We start from the raw sequence: 23,376 nt of genomic DNA on the forward strand, positions 1-23,376 counted from the left end.
CTTGTATTAATTTTGCGAAGTGAATCTAATGAAATTTTGCAATATGATTTGAGTAGCGAGAAAATCCTCTTATATTGAGTTTTAAATGTGGCAGCATCATTTCAATGGGAGGCATTGATGTTGCTTATGAGGACAACTGACAGATTGTAGTGAAACTCAGTGGTGAAATGAGAGATTACTGTTGAAGAGTACAGAATGACGCGTCATGGAGAGAAATAATTTGTTATTAATTTATGTCTCGTCAAGTAATAACTCTATAGTGAGTTTCATGTTATTATGGCAGTGTTCGATTAGCAATGGTATTGCTATCCTTGTTTATCGTTCAACAAAGCAGATAGCGCTATCTCTTTCTCACTTTTCTGGAGAGTATAACATGTAATTTCTATAAGTTACTCTCTGGTAGTAACGGCTCTTAATTGTTAGGAATGGTTAGTTGAATAGGGGAAATATTCTGAGTACTGTAATAATATTTTATTCTTTCTAAGTGTATTCTATTGGAAAACATTTTCAAGCAATATTTTCCTATTTTTAACTAACTATTTTCGAGAACTCATTCACTCAAATAACATACTAAATTAATGAAAGTGTTTACCTTCTAAATTCTTCAAAACAACAAGCATCGTGTATTATATTATAGGAGTGTGATAGAATATGCATTATTATTGGAATGATCATTTTAAATTTTCACAAGAAAATAGAATACGAGATCCAATTATCTTGACAAAAAAGTTCATTTTCTTTATCCATTTAAGGATCTATTGAAATCTATCTGTTCCAAAAAGTCATTAAAGCAGAAACTTGTATATTCGATTTGTCGACAAAACAAGTAAACTCACAAAAGCAATTATCACTTTAGATATATTCTTTGAAAGACCATGGTTCCATACTCAGACACATTCTCAACTATACTGACCTTCAGATAAATTGTTCGAATCTAAAGACTATCTTTCTTCTTGTAAGAAGTGCTCTTAAATTGATTATTATTAGATGATGATCATGTAATTTTGTATTGTTCTGTAAAGAATTATTAATGGAGAATTATATCATTCATAATAATTCTAATAAATTTAATGAAGCCATCGTTCTCTGTGTGATAAGGAAGAACATAATGTTTGTTTTTTATCATTGTACATATACATAATATGGATTTGACATGTGTTGATTACTATTTCATTCTTTTACCCAAACCTTCAAACCCTAATTATTGACCCAGAATTAATTGACAATGTATTCATTACAATTTACTCATGTTATGTTGCTCGGATGAATCGATTGTTACGCTCACTATTATTGAACACTATCAATGTTCAGTCTACACATTTTCAGCTGTACTAATCTTTCTAAGAAGCCTTGTTCTATTGTTATGTTATTTTTATTATGAATCAGAGTGAAATCTCAATAGAAAGTTCTCATTACACCTGCTTATGTTTAGGTTGTCAACAATGTATCAGCTCGTTATATCTATGAATATCTCTCGCATGTATCTATCAGGCTGAAATTGAAGGGTTTGAGATAATGATTTTCCTCATTATCTCAAAGCAACTCACTAATGATACTGAATACAAATAATAAACTATTTTAATACAGATATAGAATATGATGATTCCGAAGGTTCTTCGGTGAAAGGCTTCAGGTTGTTTATGAGGCTGTTTATGCAAGTCCGCATATCTTGAACAATCTGATTGTAATATAAATTTTGAAGATAACTATTATATTTTGGTATCCTCATTAAAAATGTGCAGGTATGAGAGTGCCTGTGCAAGTGTGACTATTAGGCTCGGTTGCGAAAAAGCCTGTTTAATATCAACCGTGATTAAATGCCAAGATAACTAACTATTCAGAGAAAAAAGCTTCTCTGATTGGTTCTCGTACCATTCAACAATGATTAGAATTTAACAGGCTTTTGTTCAACCGGGGCAAAGACTTTCTTGATTCAACTACTGAGTTTTGAGAAATATTTCCAACTTTTTAAAACAACATGAACATGTGTTTTCAAACTCAATCTGATTGACTTATAATTCACTTCAATCTATTTTTGTGTGCAGATTTTGGAGCCATGGACGATTTCTTCAAGAAAGGTCTACTCTACAAGGGCATCTACTGGCCCACTCTCACTAACAGCTTCAAGGAAGAGCATCTGGAACTATCCTATCAGCGATATTCTCACAGACAGAGGCAGAAGTCGCTCATCATTGTCAATCTCGTTGATATTGCTCTCAAATTCGCTTTCATAGGTGAGTCAAACTTGAAACGTATCACTATAGTTAGGTCCACGTTATAATGGCAGTGAAGAAAGATAGGAGAACAACGTTGCCGAACCTCTGTCTTGTCAATGCCTTTTATAGGCGGTAGCTGATACAGGTTTATTGATGTACTAGTAACTGTCCATTCTCGTTTATAATAATCGATTATATTTTATTACTCAAGGAATTATATTTTTCAATAGTTTCATAATGAATTTTTTTAATGAAGATGAAATATTTGTTTGATTAATTATCAATCCTACATTGTTAAAATACGGTCTGGCAACAGAGCAGAGCGGAAATATATAGCGCTATCCCCTTTGTTGAATGATAGACAAGGATAGTAATATCATTGCTAATCAAACACTGCTATTTTAACGTGGACCTCACTATACTTTTGAGAAATGATAATGATCATTCAATTTCACATATTTGTGTAATTCAATATAGACTACAGTACATTATGAAAATCTTTTAGTAGTATCCATAACTTTTATCACGATAAATTTGAGAGTAGATCAGCTCCGCGCCATTACTGTGACGTTTGAATGAGCCGCCAATTGTGGGAGTGGCTTGTCTAGGCCAATGGCGGACGTTCACCTTCTTAGGGCATCCATCTACCAATCACAGCGCTTTCTCTTCACTGTACATTCTACTGCTCTGTAATTCAGTTGTATTTTATTACCAGAGATTGGTAACAGTCTAAAAACATGAACCGATATCACGTCAATATAATATTTATTTGAGATAAAAATATGATAGCTCATTACAATTAACAGTTGATATTCATCAGGTATATAGGGAAATACTTGAATAACAGCTGTAGAATGCAGTAAAACAATGAAATTAGCAACTCTGTTATACTATTATTATAGAGAAAATATATCCCAGATGCCATTATTTTATAGGTTGTTTATTTTTCAAATTTCAAGCCGATTCTCATCAACTTGAGTTGATTACTGTCAACTACTGTATATTATTAGTGTTTTATTGGGGTGAGAGTGTAAGAACGGCACAGTATGAGAGACCACCAGCGTCACACAGCTTCACAAAAACCAACAACTAGGACTATTGGCTTGAGTTTACAGTGGAATTTGCAACATAAACGCCTTATACCATGGGAAATCTTATTGTGCTATATTTTCTCTTCGATACTACTTATTCAATAGCAGTTTATACACTGGGATATTGGTAGCAGCAACTAGCTGCCACAGGAACGCGGAATTCGAAATGTCTGCAACTCAAATGTACATTACATTTTCAATTCCGTGACCCCTTACTTTTGGTAGAGAGTTAGTGGGGAGGATATTTTTAATATTCTTCCCAAAGAATGGACATTGATATGTCCAAAGCTCCGCCAATTTATGTAGATGCATAACAATATAATTATCTATAGTTGTTATATTACAAATTACTTTTTCATATCATATACAGTTCAATAATTATTTTCTATATCTATATTATGTAAATTCATCTATAATTTTGCTGTATTGTATATAAGTGTATAAGCCAGTATATATTGTAATCTACATAAATAAAGTACTCAATCAATCAATCAATCAACCCCTCGACAGCTAGTTCACGCTGCTATTGTACCTGTGTACAGGCTGTTTATATCTTCAAACAGAGACAATTCATACGATTGTTCTTTCAAGATTTTTATCAGTCTTATAAGATGGTTTCATTCTATGCTTCAACTCTTTTTAACTTATTATTATATTTAAACGAAAATCCAAATTAAATGCTGTAATTCACCCCGAAAACTTCTGCTACTGCAAATATTGAAAACAGAGTAAACAGCTAGATGGAAATTCGATGAGCGCTACTATTCAAAAATTATTTGTAAGCCCAGGAATCGAACCCAGTACCTCCTAATTGACGGTCAGGAATGCTTACCCTAACACCAAACGGACAATCTCTGAATAGCAGCGCTCATTTTATACGAAGTTATAGCGGCCAGCCAGTCTGCAGATGGAAATTACTGATATATTGAAATTATTCAAATGCTAATGAATTAATTACTATTGAACGAAAATCCAAATTAAATGCTGTAAATCACCCCGAAGACTTCTGCTACTGCAAATATTGCTACTGCTACTGCGAATTTCCATCTAGCTGTTTACCCTGTTGTCAATATTTCCTGTAGCAGAAGTCTTCGGGGTGAATTACAGCATTTAATTTGGATTTTCGTTTAATAATAATTAATTCATTAGCATTTGAATAATTGCAATATATCAGTAATCTCTTTAATTTATATATCCGTACTTTCCTTGTAGTTTCTCTATCTTCCTCCATCATCTCTTCCCACAGAAGAGGCGCTGTATTTTCAATGATTTTTGAACTAATTTGATAATTTTTCTGTTTACAGTGATCTGGTTGCGCGACCAATCAGAAAACCCGGTTGAGAGCAGTGTGGTTGCTTGGACTGGCTGTGCCCTGGCTGCTAATTTGGCTGTCATCATTCTGGGCTGGTGGAGGCGATTTGCTAACAACTACCTCCATTGGGCTGCTCTATTCACCTGGTTACTACTCAACGTACAAGGTAGGTCATTCATTAATTATTTATTCATTCAATCATTTATTTATTTCGAAATTTCTTAGTTCGTTCATTCATTTATTAGCATGATAAAGCTAACAACTATAAAGATATTCACCTCGGACCACTCCCGTGTTTCGGATGGACACGTTGAGCCGTCGGTCCCGGCTGCCTGAAAAGCAGTCGTTAGGTAACGTCAGAGGCCCTGAAATTGATCAGTTGCGACCTGAAAACTATGACACCAGACCTCAGCCAGCCAGGTCACTCGATATTATTATTATTATCAAAATGTAGGCTATATCAATTCAATCCAATGTGCAAACGGTTGTACTACACCAAAAATTAAATCCAGTTGGAACTTAGAATTCATTCATTCATTAGTTTACAAATGGTTTTGTATTTCTATATGCTTTCTCCCTCTCTTTATCGGATAATCGACTATATCAATAGGTAATCAATTCATTCATATTATTGGTCATCATGAATTGATTCTAGACCGATCATAATATATTGTAATCTACATCTATATTAGGCTATAATAAAGGAATGAATCGGCTTAAACACATACAGGATATGGATTTCACGAATGACGCATCATCACGTCTCAACTACTGGACTGATTAACTTGAAATTTTACATATAGATTCTTAATTTACCGAGGATGGTTATAAGCCTAATTTAATTTCTTCAAGATTTCAGTAGGTCAAGTTTTCAGTTTGTCAAGTTTTCAATTCAACCCTTGAGGAGCACAAGTTACCTGCTAGTATAATATGATAAATAATAAATGATATTGATATGCAATATCAATGATATTTATAGCAATATAAAGTTCCATTTCCTATCCCGCTAAGCAAGACTACAGCTACAAGACTTTACCTATCTTGATCTATGTGCAACCTTATCATTCTAAGGTTATCCAAATTTGGGAGAGGAATAGCACTGGTAAATGTAAAATGGTGCATGCCGGTTCAACAATGAGTAAAGAAGAACCAACTGTTATTTGGGGGAACAAAATATTCCCTATACAGAAAATATATTCCCTCAAACTTGGATGTGCGTCCTTTTTGAAACACCCGTTAGTATATGATATAATTTATAGCAATCCCTTTTATAGCAAGTCCTATTCCGCTATGAATATTGTATGAGAATCTATTCCTCAACTGTTGAGTCTGAATTATTCTGTATAATATCGTTTAGTTTTTAAACTCAGTTTTTCTCTCCCAATCAGTGCTACTTTGTGAAAATTGTAAATAAATAATATACTGTTTAGACGAATTATGTTACCATATTGTTACAATAGTAATCTATCCTCTCAATGTACAGATGAATATGATACTCTAGTATCATGATCATACTAATTTCAATAGGAGCTTGCCTCACTATCCTTTGCATATCATTATGCCTTCCGTGATACACCCAGCTTTTCTATTGTCAAAACATAATATGCCCCAGGCTCCTGTCATATATTATCCCAGAATACATATGATAATGTATGCATATTGCAATTCACACTAGCTGACATTCGATTGGCTTCTATAGCCCTTGGCTTATTTCTTGTCAAATCGCCGTATAATCCGGATATCACATGACTATGGATATCATAACTATCATCTATATCTGTATCACAGACCTATGCATCACAATATATCGATATTATCATATCTGTAACTCTATGTGGATTATATGTCACAAATGCTACATGATGATGACTGACCAATATTCCAGTCAATAGAGACAATGGGCGGTATGAATGAAAACTAAGCAAATGCTCATGAGCATGAGCATGGAGCATCAGGTTTTGCTCGTGAGCAAAAGAAGCATAAGCATTTGCTCATTTTCATATGAATAAGCTGTACTTTATGCTCCTGAACTCTGGAGCAAATGCTCAAGTATTTTAAAGATTTTTCATCAGCTGATTAACCTTTGTGGCTTTAATTTGTTTAAGCCAAAGACCTTAAAGATGCATAGACTCACATGCAGCGCTAGTGTCGTACTTGGAATTGAAATCCGCCATTGAGGTGACAACCTATAAGATTATTACATATCAATGCCTTTGTAATCTATAATATTACAAACATATAGATATAATATCTCGTGCTAAAATACCCCAATGGCGGCCTTCAATTTTAAGTAAGAGCTATCATTGGGAAGGCATAGGCATCGTGGGTCTATATCTATTCAAGGTCTTTGGTTTAAGCGCTAAATATGCAATATAGACACCGCTTATGTTTGGTCGTCTGCTCTGTTCTCTATCCATAAATTGAGTTTCAGGTTAGTTGAGTATTGAGTTCTGAATTTTGAAATAATAGCGTGAAAAAATGAACTATACAGGTATACAGGGTATGAATTTCAAAAAAATTTGTCAAGTTACTTTTGAGAAAATCGTGAAAAAACTGGTTTTTCAGTAAGTATCAGCCATTTTTCTCAAGAATATTACGGACCTCTTGCAATTTTCCCAGAAATGAGACTCATGTCAGTTGATAGGGCTTATAAATAGCTATCCATGGTATAAATTTGAAGAAAATCGTTAGAGCCGTTTTCGAGAAAACCGTGAAAAACACGGTTTTTCAGTAATTATCCCCCATTTTGAATTCAATTTTATTGAATTTCTTATTGTCGGATCCTCATGGTATAAGGACCTTAAGTTCAAAATTTCAAGTCAATCAGTTGATTAGGAATAAAGTTATCGTGTTCACAGACATACACATACACACATACACATACACACATACACACACACACACACACACACACACACACACACACACCACACACACACACACACACACACACACACACACACACACACACCACACACACACACACACACACCACACACCACACACACACACACACACACACACACACACACACACACAACACACACACACACCACACACACACACACACACACCACACACCACACACACACACACACACACACACACACACACAGACCAACACCCAAAAATCATGTTTTTGGACTCAGGGGACCTTGAAACGTATAGAAATGAAATTAGGGTACCTTGATTTTTTTGGAAAGCAATACTTTCCTTACCTATGGTAGTAGGGCAAGGAAAGTAATAAGCATATACAGAATTTTCACGCTTAATATAATAGGATTTCTCAAGAAAATAGATTTCCCAATGTTTTAATAATAAGTTTTCGTAGTTGAGATTAAATATTTTGTCAATTATAAACCTACTATGTTAAAAACGATCTAGTATCCTTGAGGAGCTAGAACAGGATAGCGCTATCTGCTTTTTCGATTGATAGACAAGGATAGCAACATCAATGTTGATCTAATACTGCCATTACAACGTGGACCTCACTCTAGTATTGCAATACTGTGTTCTGTCAATATTATAGCAGTCGACTGACTGCAGAGTTCCCAGCCCCGGGTTACGGATCTAATAGTCCATGGAGAGATTCATTTTCAACTGTCAGAATCGCCAATATGTGACATCAAAGCCTTCCATCCAAACAATGCTGAAAGTGTGAATGGACAGACCTGATATGATTGCTATAGTGTGTTTCATATTATTCTGTCAGTATCCCTTATGAATGACATCAATGGCTTTCCATATAACTAATTCTGACAGTTATATTGAGTCTCACTGTTGCCCATGTGGCTGTATTTATAGTTGGGTTTATATGTGGGTTATTTGTATATAGTATGGTGTGAGGTTATAGGTATATAGTTCATAGAACTGTAGAGAACTGTAGTGTATACTATCTTGGGGTTATTGGATGTACTATAAAGAAGCTTTAATTCCAGTTATGAGGCCAGTGGAAAAGATAGGATGCCAGAGTTGCCGATTCTCTGTTACCAACGCCTTCTATAGTGGATGTGATTCAAGTTAGTCTGTTATATCTGGTATCAATAACATAAATTTTTGGTTCTTGTTGGTACTAAAGCGATCAATACTATCTGAAAACTCGAGTATATCCTATACTATTAAACGAGCAACTTCTGTTTATATGTTTACATGTTTAGATGTTCGAATGTTTAGATGTTTAAATGTTTTCGCCCCACTTTTCGTGCGTCATATGGAGGCCGAAAGTGATTGTTTTCTGACCAGGCCAGTAAAATTTTTACGGCCCTAGGGCTGTAAAATAACCTTGAAGTCAGCTGATTCTGATTTGATGTGAACGTGCTTACAAAATAGTTTATGAAACGGAATCAGTTTATGCTTCTAGAATTGAATAAAGTATTTTGCAATAAGATACTATCATTCTATTTGGATAAATGAAATACAAATAAGATATTATAAACTATTCAAATTCAATTTTCAGGGTATAATAGAATCTAACCTCAAACCTGCGTTTAATCGTACTGCGTTTAATCGTTCATCACGAAACCTGGTGGATAATTTTGGAACTACTTGGGCAATATCCATGGTGCTGAACGTTTTTACAAATAGTTTATGTAACGGAATCAGTTTATGCTTATAGAATTGAATAAAGTACTCTGCGATAATATACTATCATTTTATTTGGATGAATGGAATACAGATAAGATATAAATATTAAAAACTATTCAAATTCTATTTTCAGAGTAGGATAGAACTTGTAACCTAAACTTCGAAGTCGATGACAACAAGCATTGTTGTTGCTGACATTCAGATTGGCCAAATTTCAAGTGTGCTAAAACAACTGATCAAAAACTTTTCATTATTTGTGTTTATTATTCAATAATTAAAGAATTTATAATAATATCATCGAAAGAATAAAAAAGTATAAACTCAACCTCCCACATAATTGAACATCAATTTAGGTTATTTAGACAAATCAGAATAAAAAATAAAAATACTTGGACAATTTCCTGATATTCAGATAACCTCAGATTTGCTAGAGCAATGACCTTCCAGTTTTGCTTTCGGAAGTGCCTAATAAACAATTATTCTCATATATGTATATTGTTTTATTTTTCTGTGTGGCGAAAAATAGCGTTGGCACCATGGGCGAAAATGTGTTTTCGCCACACTTGGATGTAATGAGCTGGTTTACGTGCGTCATATGGTGGCCGAAAGTGATTGTTTTCCGACCAGGCCGGTAAAACTTTACGGCCCTAGGGCTGTAAAATGACCTTGAATAACAGCTGATTCTGATTTGATATGAACGGGTTTACAAAATAGTTTATGAAACAGAATCAGTTTATGCTTCTAGAATTGAATAAAGTATTTTGCAATAAGATACTATCATTCTATTTGGATAAATGAAATACAAATAAGATATTATAAACTATTCAAATTCAATTTTCAGGGTATAATAGAATCTAACCTCAAACCTGCGTTTAATCGTACTGCGTTTAATCGTTCATCACGAAACCTGGTGGATAATTTTGGAACTACTTGGGCAATATCCATGGTGCTGAACGTTTTTACAAATAGTTTATGTAACGGAATCAGTTTATGCTTATAGAATTGAATAAAGTACTCTGCGATAATATACTATCATTTTATTTGGATGAATGAAATACAGATAAGATATAAATATTATAAACTATTCAAATTCGATTTTCAGAGTAGGATAGAACTTGTAACCTAAACTTCCGAAGTCGATGACAACAAGCATTGTTGTTGCTGACATTCAGATTGGCCAAATTTCAAGTGTGCTAAAACAACTGATCAAAAACTTTTCATTATTTGTGTTTATTATTCAATAATTAAAGAATTTATAATAATATCATCGAAAGAATAAAAAAGTATAAACTCAACCTCCCACATAATTGAACATCAATTTAGGTTATTTAGACAAATCAGAATAAAAAATAAAAATACTTGGACAATTTCCTGATATTCAGATAACCTCAGATTTGCTAGAGCAATGACCTTCCAGTTTTGCTTTCAGAAGTGCCTAATAAACAATTATTCTCATATATGTATATGTTTTATTTTTCTGTGTGGCGAAAAATAGCGTTGGCACCATGGGCGAAAATGTGTTTTCGCCACACTTGGATGTAATGAGCTGGTTTACGTGCGTCATATGGTGGCCGAAAGTGATTGTTTTCCGACCAGGCCGGTAAAACTTTACGGCCCTAGGGCTGTAAAATGACCTTGAATAACAGCTGATTCTGATTTGATATGAACGGGTTTACAAAATAGTTTATGAAACAGAATCAGTTTATGCTTCTAGAATTGAATAAAGTATTTTGCAATAAGATACTATCATATCATTTGGATGAATGAAATACAAATAAGATATTATAAATTACTCAAATTCAATTTTCAGAGTATAATAGAATCTAACCTCAAAGCTCATAGTACTGCGTTTATCACAAAACCTGGTGGATAGTTTTGGAACTACTTGGGCAATATCCATGGTGCTGAACGTTTTAATTAACAAATAGTTTATGAAACAGAATCAGTTTATGCTTCTAGAATTGAATAAAGTATTCTGCAGTAATATACTATCATTTTATTTGGATGAATGAAATAGAGGTAAGATATCTTCTTCTTCTATATAATAAGAGAGAGTGGGGTTGTGTTTGTTCGCATCAAAACATGTCAACTTGTGGATTGCATACCGGAAAAACGGGAATGATTTAGATCTCCAAATTTTGAACATAGATTCTAAAAATATCAATCTCGTGCACCTGGAAGCCCAAATTTCTATTTTCCTTCTAGATTTTTCAGAATATTAATGTTCAAATTCATCTATGCTACCATAGGCTAATTGAAGTTCCATAGCCCAAAGTGTGTATTTTTATCAGCAGGTTATAAGACTACCATTTACGAACGTCTATGTAGCGCAGCGGTAAGGAGCTTGCTTACGGAGCGATGGTACCTCGGTTCAAATCCCCCCGATGCTTCCCATTTTTTTGTTCTTAATTTTTTCCCTCGAAACGTATTATTATCAGTTATTTTTTGAAGGAATTTGTTTTCATTACTATTGAACTTGGATTTTATCAAATAATTATTTTCAATGTAAAATTTTGCCACCAGTACAAATGAATTGGACATAGTATTCATGCTGTAGGCCTATAATTTATTGAATTTCATAAGAAAAACATGAATAGATCACAATAAAATGAGTAATAATTTATATTCTTCAGTTATAATGTAGGCTACTATCAGACACGAATTCCTAGTGAAACGAGTATTTTAGGTATTTTTTTTGGAATTGGGAAAACAAAAGGCTGCCTGATTCAGATTGAGGAGGATCCTAATAGAACTAAAATTTATTGATGTATTGGAAAAATCAATATGATTCTGTGAGGTTTCCAAGTATTATGTATTCTTCAGTTTTCTATACTTTAATAACTAGATACTAATAACGATACTAATAACTATACTAATAGCTAGAGCTATGACCTTCCACTTTTGTTTTCGGAACTGCTTAATAAACAATTATTCTCATATATATTGTTTATTTCTCTGTGTGGCGAAAAATAGCGTTCGCACCACGGGCAAAATGTTTTTCCGGCTCTCAATCTTTTCTAGTCCTCGGCCTACGGCCTCGGACTTGAAAACCGATTTCGAGCCGGAAAAGTCTCATTTTCGGCCCTAGGTGCGAAATATACTATTCCGGCTCTCAATCTTTTCTAGTCCTCGGCCTACGGCCTCGGACTTGAAACCCGATTTCGAGCCGGAAAAGTCTCATTTTCGGCCCTAGGTGCGAAATATACTATTACATGCTTTTATGTTTGTATTTCACCGGATCTCGAAAACGGCTGTAACGATTCTCACGAAATTCAGAACATAGTAGGTTTATAATATAAAGATTCGATTGCACTAGGTCTCATCCCTGGAAAAACTTACTGAAGGACATTAAAAGGATAATTATTATTCATCCTTGGAAAAACAGCTGATAATAATTATTTCGTCGTCGATTGGTGATGGAAGTGAGTGAGCGAGTTCATGTGTGTGGGACTGTGTCAAAATTATGACTCAGTTGTTGAACTTTTGTAATCATTCAATCAGGTACTGAGTGCCGGTTGCATAAATGCCGGGTAATTCTCAATCCTGATTAATTACAGTAAATCCATCTATTTAAAATGGTCTTCTCTGATTTGGTTCACGTGAAGTTAATCTGGATTAAAATTTTACCGGCTTTTGTGCAACTGGGCCTTTGTGAGGGGAATTTTTGCATTCCTCTGGGAATTAATCTCAATTTACTGTGATTAGATAGAACATTTCTGTAGTTAATGTACATCAGGCCCTATTATGTCTTGAAAGCAAACAAGGGATTTAGCAAAAGTGAAGAACTAGAGAAGGTTAGATGATCAGCTTTATTGTCTTTTTTCTTTAGGGCTACTTTTAATATAAATAGAAATAGATATCTGAGTACCCTTTTAAATTATTTTAGACCACATGTTTCGGCTACTAATGCCATTTTCAAGTGATTTTCCTGATCAGCTTTGTCCAATGACAGGCAAGAATGTATAACCAATGCTAGCTAATCATGTACTCACTTTATAACGTAAATATCACTATAGAAAAATTGAGAGGATTTGACGTGGTTAGAAAAAGAGAGTGGTGGAGAGAGAGAGAGCGAGAGAGAGAGTGAGTGAGGAGAGAGACGGATATTAGATTTATGTATTGTCCCAAGAATTTAAAATAAATAATATTAATATCAAATGTAACAGAATAACTTGAATCACATCCACTATAGAAGGCGTTGGTAACAGAGAATCGGCAACTCTTGCGTCCTATCTTTTCCACTGGCCTCATAACGTGAATTAAAGCTTCTTTATAGTACATCCAATAACCCCAAGATAGTTTACACTACAGTTCTAATATTGAAAATATTGTTAAAATATTTACTGGTTTATACACTAAATTACATTAAATGACGATAATGCTAGTTATTCAAGGAATTTCACAAAGTATAAATAATTAATAAATGAGAATAAATATAGAAATGCAATTGGAATAACGATAATATAATAATGTGATGTAACTTCATTAATCGGCGGTGTTTCAACAAATAATTATTGTCGATTCTTTTAGAAGGATATAGAATATCCTTCCCATTAACACACGACCGAGAGAGAGAGAGTGATTGAGAGGGGGTGAGGAGTGAGTTGGGATTGAAAGAGAATAAGATGTATTGCAAAAGATGTTATGATTTATGATTGGACGGGTTTTCCATGAAAATGCGTAGACATATAAATTTTTCAAGGAAATGAATCTGATACTTCCATGACTCTTCCTCGAAATCAGTCAAGGAAGAGGGATGATACTTTCATGATGATGATGATGATTGATGACTTAGCGACGTGTGATAAAGTGACCTAGTCATGAAGGATAGAACTAGATTCTATTTTCTATTTTCTCTATCTTCTATTTTGGAGTATATTTATTGTGCCTCAGTTTATTACATTAATGTAAATTCATTGCATTCACTGATGATTCAATTCATTGTTGAGGCATCAATTCATTGAGAGTTGATAAGAAACACTCAGTAGTCTTAATCTATCGTTTGAGTCACATTACATAGATAATGCATAGATAATCATAGATTTTTTATATCATAGATAATGTATCAAGCGTAGACCTAGATAAACATGAATCAAAGATAATGTTGTAGATAATGTATCAAGCGTAGACCTAGATAAACATGATTCAAAGATAATGTTGTAGATAATGTATCAAGCGTAGACCTAGATAAACATGATTCAAAGATAATGTTGTAGATAATGCATCAAGCGTAGACCTAGATAAACATGATTTACAGCACTATCAGAGTAATCAGCTCTCTTGAAAAAACTTTTGCTCACTTTGCGAACTGAGATTGATCGATTATTGCACTCTCAAGTCTGTCTCAAGTAATGACTAAGTACGCATGCCTGTTTACAAACTTAGCAACTAAGTCCTCCTTGAGAACACTGTGCTTAGCTACTAAGTCACCTCGTTGGGGACTTACTTTGATGTTGCAAGCAGCAAAGTTTCGAAAAGTTGTGTTTTGCGGAAATTGAACACTAGGATGAGTTTCAGAAGAAGTAGATCTTTAATCTCGAGGTAGAAGTGGAATCTTTTAATAGGGAAGTAAAACTTTGAGCAGAGAAGTAGGAAAAAATCGTATATAAAAATAGTGTTTAGTGAGGTCCACGTTATTATAGCAGTGGAGAAAAAAAGGTGGAAAACATTGCTGATTCTCTGCCTTGCCACTGCCTTCTATAGAAGATAGCTGATACCGGTATATCTGATGCAATATCAACTGTTAATTCTTGTTCAAAATAACCAATAATTATATTTCATTCCCGTCTTTCGGAAGAGACGACAAGCCGTCGGTCCCAACTACCTAAAAGTAGTCGTCATCTATCATCATCATCATACCTCTCACTTATCACCTACGCACAAGTCTAAGAGCTTATGTGGGCATCATTCTCAGTATTATATATTTCTCAGTTATTCAATAACAAATTTTCACAATAAATTATTGACATTTAATATTTTGTTAAATAATTATATTCCTACTTTGTTAAAAAAACGATCAGGAACGTTGTGGAGGTAGAAAAGGATAACGCTATCTGCTTTATCGAATGATAAACCAGTAGTTCTGTGAACAGTAGACCTCACGCAGTATTCTTATCCACGAGTACCTGATTGAAACTATAGACCTCATGGAAATACAGCAATAGACTGGCTTCTCCACACATCTGTGTAATCACTTGTCAGCTGATTTATGATGAATAATTCTATAGTCTGATTTTTACTCTAATATTGGCATATGAAGGAGGCTCCTTTTTCCTTCTTTATTATTCTTGAAATGCAAAATTTCCAAAAACCTTGTATATACGTCGACACGCAATTAAAAAAGGAAAAATTTCATGAAAATCTATTACCGCGTTTCGCCGTAAATGCGCAACATATAAACATTCAAACATTCAAACATTAAGAGAAATGCCAAACCGTCGACTTGAATCTTAGACCTCAGAGAAGGACAGCGCTATCAGCTTTGTTGAATGATAGACGAAGATAGCAACACCAATGTTAATCAAATACTGCCATTATAACATGGACCTCAACATAGCTATTAAGAGGGTTCACTATTATTTATCTGGACTTCCTAATAATCCATTTTCTTGTTTGATTGTCAATTTAAGCTCAACTCACACTTAGGCGACTCAGGTCGAGAAGAGACTCAACTCTAGTGGAGAGCATGTGTTTCCAAATGGTGACACTCAGACCAGTCGATTCTAGTCTCCGCAACGTCTCCATTTGGAAACACATGCTCTTCACTAGAGTCGAGTCTCTTATCGACCTGAGTCGCGTAAGTGTGAGTTGAGCCTAAGTTTCTTCCAATATATAAGATAACTTACATTGACAGAGTCAAAAATTACATTGATTATCGTATTTATCAAGAGTTATAATGACTATAAACCGTCGGTCCCGGCTGCCTAAAAAGCAGTCGTAAGGTCATGTCAGAGGCCCTGAAATTGATCAGTTGCGACCTGAAAACTCTGACACCAGACCTGTGTCAGCCAGGTCACACGATATTATTATTATTATTTATAATGACTATTTTTATTGTATACTCCGGAATGTTTATTGTACAATCATGTATAACGTAGTTTTCTAGTGATAATTCAATCCAGTTAGAAAATAGTTTTAATCTTCATAGTATCTCAAATGAATAAATCGAACTATCTCCGATGAACCTCGATGATCTTAGAGAGATCAAAATTGGGGGAAGGAACAGTTGTGGGCTTAAAGCCTGTTGTTCCTATTCCAATCATTGAGAATTATTATTATATCGTATCTATCATACAATATCATAGGTATCTATCATACATAGCAGCGTAATAAATAAATAAATGAATAAAACCTGGAGTTGCCAATAATAATTATCATCAGTTGACAGTTATATATTGCCAATTACAAACATATCAAACAATTATAGAACAGTTAAACTTGGCCGGCAATTTGAGTCAATGTTATTCCAGCATCGTTTGAAACTCGACTGAGATTCTGAACTTCACAACAAGTTAACAAGTTGCCAACTTTATAAGAGGAGGGCACAAACTTCAAATAATATACATCACAACTTCTTGGGTATCATTCTTGGATGAGGAGATGTGGAAGGGAGAGAGCAGAGAGCAGTATAGAAAGAGGAGAATAGAGGGCAACGGAAGTGAAGAAAGGATAAAAGAGGACAAGAATAATGATATTTGGGAAAGGAAGAGAGGTGATGAGAATGAGAAGTGATTACAAACTTCAAATAAATATACATCACACCTTCTTGTGTTATTTTTGGATTGACGGAGATGGAAAGGGAGAGAAAAGGATGAAAAGAGGAGAAAGGAGGAGGACGGGAATGATAATATTGAAGAGAGAAAAGGAATCAACAGAAGAAGAGAAGACAACAAGCTTCAAATAATATACATCACAACTTATTTATTTATTTATAAGGTTAGCAAAAAAATACAAGAATCGGAAAAGAAACAACAGGCTATTGCCTAAAACTTCTTCAATTAGGAAATTAGGAAATTTAGTTTCAAATTGTCCAAATATTATAGGTTATGTCCATTCAAATTTCAACACCAAACCACAATCTAAAATATAAATTAGAATAAAACAAACAATTTTAAATTTGGATGGATTAATAATAAAAGTTTCTTAAAAACATGAAACAAACTATAAATTCACAAAATGAAGAATAAAAACACTTAAATTTTGAGCTCGAAAATATCACATTCACCATAGCTATATAACAGCTGTAACAAATAACTTCTTGGGTATTATTCTTGAATGGAACGAAACGGGAATATAAGAAAGCAGGACAATGGAAAATAAAAAGATTGGATAAAGGAAAAATTATGATCAAAATAATAATATTGGAGAATAGAAAAGGATTATGTAAGTAGAAAGAAATGACAAACTTCACAATAAATACATCCTAACTCTTGTATAACAGTTATAGATAGAATGAATCGTGGAAAATAAAAAGAGAAAGACTGGGATGATGGAAAGGTAGACAATAAAAAGATAAAGGAGAAGGAGAAGAATAAGAGAAAAGAAATGTTGAGCGAGAAGTAGGATAAGGAGAATGAGAAAACATCATCCAATGAGAGCTTGTTGTGGGCGTGCCCTTGTACAAAGAAAGCTATGAGGAGAAGTGTACTCGCACCTGATTGGTCGATGTTGGAATGGGAGTTCACTAAAAGAAATCGAGAGGGGTGTACACTGAACAGACTATCTCTTCTATTAGTATTATTCTTCCTGTATGAACATGATTGAATAGCAGGTAACCCGTGCTTTTCATTGAAGACATATTAGTCTTGTAAAATTGGTGAACGTTTTCTAACTCATTACACTGGCTCGTTTTCTTCATCAGTCTTGAATGAATGTATGTGTTAATGAATGGATGAATCACTTCGACAACATACACATCCATTGCTCATCTACATTTACATGAAGGTATGACTATAATGTGCTTGATTCCAGGACTTAGACCCATATTATACACCATTTCGGTTTGACACAACTATGTGAATAAAGAAGAAGATAAACGGAAAATGAAGGAAGAAAAGAGCGCGGATGGGAGAGACGAACCAAGATGACTGTAAGGTAGACATGATTGATTAAGAAGGAGAAGAAGGAGAAGAAGAAGAAGAAGAAGAAGAAGAAGGAGAAGAGGAAATGTATTAGAGGAATGACATAAAAGAGAAGAGTGTATGGAAAATCATTGTTTACATAGAACGTTAAAAGAGAATGATCAGTGGCTAATAGAGAGAAAGAGAAGTGAGAATAATGAAGGAAGAAAAGAAGATGGGAGTAAAGGATAGTGTGCGAGTACAAGAGAAATATGATGAGGAAGATAGATGAAGAAGAAGAAGAAGAAGAAGAAGAAGAAGAAGAAGAAGAAGAAGAAGAAGAAGAAGAAGAAGAAGAGAAGAGAAGAAGAAGAAGAAGAAGAAGAAGAAGAAGAAGAAGAAGAAGAAGAAGAAGAAGAAGGAAGAAGAAGAAGAAGACGAAGAAGAAGAAGAAGAAGAAGAGAAGAAGAAGGAGGAGAAGAAGAAGAAGAAAAAGTAGAAGAAGAAGAAGAAGAAGAAGAAGAGAGAAGAAGAAGAAGAAGAAGAAGAAGAAGAAGAGAAGAAGAAGAAAAAGAAGAAGAAGAAGAAGAAGAAGAAGAAGAAGAAGAAGAAGAAGACGAAGAAGAAGAAGAAGAAGAAGAAGAAGAAGAAGAAGAAGAAGAAGGAGAAGTAGAAAAAGAGGAACAAGAGGAATGAGTACCGGATATGAGAGTTGTGAACTTTATGCAGTGAACGTGAGTTATTATAGCCCAGTGAGTGAATACACTTTAAACAGCCAGCATTGGTTGTATGGCAAGTATCAATGTTATTTATTACAAATGCTGACAATTTACAGAGAATCTTATTCAAGATGAGTCTACAGTCATGTTCCAGCCATATGAAAAGACAGCATTATATTGCTATGTTTCAAAAGTTGAGAACAACTTGAAATAAGATTTGGAGCAATATCATTCCATGGACTTCTAGAGGACTTGAATGGAAGCGAGACTTCAGATTACTTGATTCTGTTTCTCTCTATATTCCTAGTGAGGTCCACGTTATAATGGCAGTATTCGATCAGCTTTGGTGTTGATATCCTTGTCTATCATTCGACAATTAGATAGCACTATTTTTTTCTAGCTCCGCGACGTCGCCAGAACGTTTTTAACAATGTAGGAATATAATCAATTAAAAAAATATTAGATATGAACATTTATTATTCAGTTATTGAAATAGCTATTTATGTATTAAGAGCGTAATGTGCGACTTTATCGCTCGCGCAAAACAGTTATAACGCGACGCGAAGCGGAGCGTGATAATTTTGCAAGAGCGATAAAGAAGCATTACGGACAAATTACATACAAATTTTTTTCTACAACTGCCCAAACCTGTTAAATTACTTATATCGGTGGAGTTACAATTACCGACTTTTTAGGTTAAGATCTGACGTTTTGGCGAGCTGCTTACAATCAGCTGATTAGGAAGCGTAAAGAAACTCTTCTGCGCATGCACGAATGATTTGGGAGCGTAAAGTAAATCTACTGTGCATGCGCGGATGGTTAGCGAGCGAAAAAGTACATTCTCCTCAGAAATAAGCTGTTTTACGAGGAGAATTGAGTGTGTAAATTCTTTCTTTACGCACAGTTGTAGAAAAAATGGATTTTATTGACGATTGAAATATGATTGATTATTCTAAACAAGGATGAACAGTTATTATCACATCAAAAATGACATACTTATGGTGGATATAAGTAGAAATAAGTAGAGTTGATAGAGGTTTCACTGATTTCTTAATTTTTACAACATATCAAATCAAATCAGATAATTTATTGTTCAAATACATTGGAAATGTTATAACAACGTCAAGATATCATGTCCTAAATATGTAATGAAAACTACAATAACCATGTCATAACAAGCCTATATGACCAATATGAAAAATATGAATACATAAACATATAACACAACAATTAAAATTCAATTGTGAAAAACTCTTCCATCTCATACAGACATATTTTTATTAACAAGTCTTTCAAAAACGTTTCGTCAAAAATCAATGTTAAACTCTTCAAACGAATACAGCGACAATTTTACCAGATATTCCCTTAGATACTTTGCAAACATTGTTGGATCTTCTAATATTTGGAGACTGCTTGGCAACTTTACAAAACACTTCTTACCTCTGTATATGGTTTTTTTCGTAAAAAGATCTAATCTGTGCCTCTCTGTTATACGACCAAACCTTGTATTATAACCGTGAGTGTTATTTCTCAAGTTTGTGTCACCAAATTTTTTGAAAAAGACTATAACATCATATATGTATTGTCCATATATTGTTAAAATTTCCAGGTCTGAGAAAGCTAATTTTACAGAATCAGTTCTATTGAGGTTCAGCATAATTCTTATTGCTCGTTTTTGCTGTTTTAGAATTTTATCAAGGTTACTTTTACTTGTACTACCATATATGCAGAGACCATATGATAGATGTGCATGTACTACTGAGTGGTATATTGATTTTAATATTTGTATACTACATAAACTGGACATTTGACGCAATGCATATAGACCTGGGGATATTTTTTTCACAACATTGGCAACATGATTATCCCACGAAAGGTTACTATCTATTAACAGACCAAGAAATTTAGTTTGATCTTTACAATCCAAAAGGGTGTTATTCATAGCTACGCTTGGACACAATTCACTCCTGTTCTGCCTTGTTGAAAAGGGGACTACAATAGACTTACTTGAGTTCAGCAAGAGATTTCGGCTATTCAGGTATTCATTAATAGAGGACAGGCCTACAGCAGATGAGAGTTCTACATCCTCAATCGATTTTCCTGAAAATATGATGTTAGCATCATCTGCATAGAGACACACAGAGGCATGTGCTCGAACCACATCAGGCAGACCCTTGATGTAACATAGGAATAGTAAGGGACCCAAAATGGACCCTTGAGGGACACCATACTTTAAACTTCTTAGGTTAGAGCGATAACTGTATTTGTAACTATGATTGTTTTTCTCCTCAGTATGCTCTATTTCAACAAATTGCTGTCTGCCAATCAAATAAGATGAGAACCACTTCCTCTCCTTATCATGTACTCCCAATTCCTCTAATGCGCGCAAAAGAACATTATGAGACACACTATCAAATGCACGTGTCATATCTAAAAATATGCCAATAATTCTCTCACCTTTATCTATTGTATTAATTATGGTATCTATGAAATCCACCATTGCTGTAATTGTTGACTTTTTTGAGCGGAAACCATGCTGTTCTTTATCCAATAAATGGTTTGCTTCTAGGTATTTCATTAATTGAATATATACCACACGTTCAATGATTTTTGAGAAAACTGATAACAACGCTATTGGTCTGTAGCAACCTGGATCTTTGATGTCACCTTTTTTAAATATTGGAAAAACTTTAGCTATCTTCAGTTTATCAGGAAATTGACCTGCTATAAGGGATGAATTTATAATGTGTGTTAATGGCTTGATTATAGCTCGTAAAACTCGTTTCACTACCGTTATTGGGATATCATCTGGCCCAGAAGAGTGTTTGTTCTCAAATGACATCACTATTTTATGTAATTGACACTCAGTAATAGGTTCAAATCTAAACCTCAATGAAGATTGACAACAACGTGGATTTTGTACAGTTACAGGTCTAGAACCATTGGGAATATCTGGTTTAACAAACCTATCAACAGCCGAAACAAAAAAATCGTTAAATATATTGCTCACAGTACTAGGATTCGTTGAGTGTATACCATCGCTTATTACACTTAGATTTGAGTTGTTCTTCCTATTCTTACCCACCTCAGCATTTATAATTTTCCAAGTTACTTTATTCTTATTTTTAGAATTAGAAATTTTCCCATCAAAGTATTTTTGTTTATTCTTTACAATCATAAGTTTAAGAGCTTTTCTATTATTTTTTATTTGAATCTTTAATTCTTCTCTTTTTGTTTGTCTATGTAAATTCTCTAACTCTAATAATTCTCTTTTTTTATCAGTGACCTCTGGACTCATCCCGTTCCTACTATCAGTTTCTTTCATAGTTCTCAGGATTTTTGGAAAATTAATATTAAAATAATGTGAAAAAGTCGAGATAAAGACATTGTACTTTTCATCCACTGGTGATTGATAAACCTCCATCCAATTTAAATGAGCTAACTCTCTATAGAACACTTCTAAGTGGCAGTCATCAAATCTACGACAAAATTTCCTGATTGGCTTATCGCGGAACACACTCATACCTCGGATCTCGAGCAGCTGCGCATCGTGGTCCGAGATATGAGTGATTATACCCGATATCTTTAAATCATCAGCTATGTTGGTAATAAAGTTATCTATCGCTGTTTCAGATGTGGTAGTAATTCTTGTAGGGAAATTGACTTTATAAATCATATTATGCATTTTCAGTACATTCACGAACTTATTATATGTGTTATTTTTCTCCAGAACATTGATATTTATGTCACCTGCAACGATAACTTTTTTATATTTTTTACATAGAATTTCAAGAAGTATTTCTAACTTTTCTAAGAATGGATCTAAATAACAATGCTGAGGTGTTCTATATAAGCAAGCCAGGACAAAATTAAAATTATCAAGTGAAAACTCAGTTAAACAACATTCAAACTCTTTTTCAGTCGTTATTGACTGAATAGCAGGTAGATTTACACGTTTACATATTGAGAAAAATTTATTGTGCACTAGAATCATGACCCCACCCCCAGTACTGTTAAGTCTAGAAAATTGTGAACTTATCAGATAGTTTGGTAGATTTAGTATTTCTGTTTCAGCACTTGACATTTTATGCTCTGAAATAGCTAGTATCTCTGGCTCCAACTCCTGTAAATTTATTTTCAACATTTCCAATCGTGATGGTAGGTGTTGAACATTTTGATGTAATATAGAAATCTTGTCAAAAACTGATCTATTTTTATGAATAGAAGTCTGATTAGGAGAAGTAACTCTCTTTTGAGCCTTGTCATTTACTGTCCGTTTAAAGTGCGTCTATGTGAGTGTAGTGTACCATCAGCAACGTTATCAGCCAGTTTATCAGTGGAAATAGTATAATAATCTACAGTGCTAGAAGAGTCAAGATCCAGTGACAAATTATG

At 34.1% G+C, this 23,376-nt stretch overlaps 1 protein-coding gene across 6 annotated transcripts in view; it reads left to right on the forward strand.

Annotated features, from left to right (window-relative positions):
• Window positions 1-23,376, forward strand: part of LOC111044266 (adenylate cyclase type 8) — a 510,898-nt gene that overhangs the window by 306,284 nt on the left and 181,238 nt on the right. For all 6 annotated transcript variants that reach the window (XR_005572740.1, XR_005572741.1, XM_039439656.1 and 3 more), the window contains exons 6-7: window positions 2,046-2,234; window positions 4,612-4,785. Coding sequence is in view for 4 of the 6 variants with exons in the window: in XM_039439656.1 (XP_039295590.1) it covers window positions 2,046-2,234; window positions 4,612-4,785 (363 nt within the window). In the remaining 2 variants the exon portion in view is untranslated. The remainder of the gene's footprint in view (window positions 1-2,045; window positions 2,235-4,611; window positions 4,786-23,376) is intronic.

The sequence above is a fragment of the Nilaparvata lugens genome, chromosome 13, assembly GCF_014356525.2.
Source record: "Nilaparvata lugens isolate BPH chromosome 13, ASM1435652v1, whole genome shotgun sequence".
NCBI classification, from domain to species: Eukaryota; Metazoa; Arthropoda; class Insecta; order Hemiptera; family Delphacidae; genus Nilaparvata; species Nilaparvata lugens.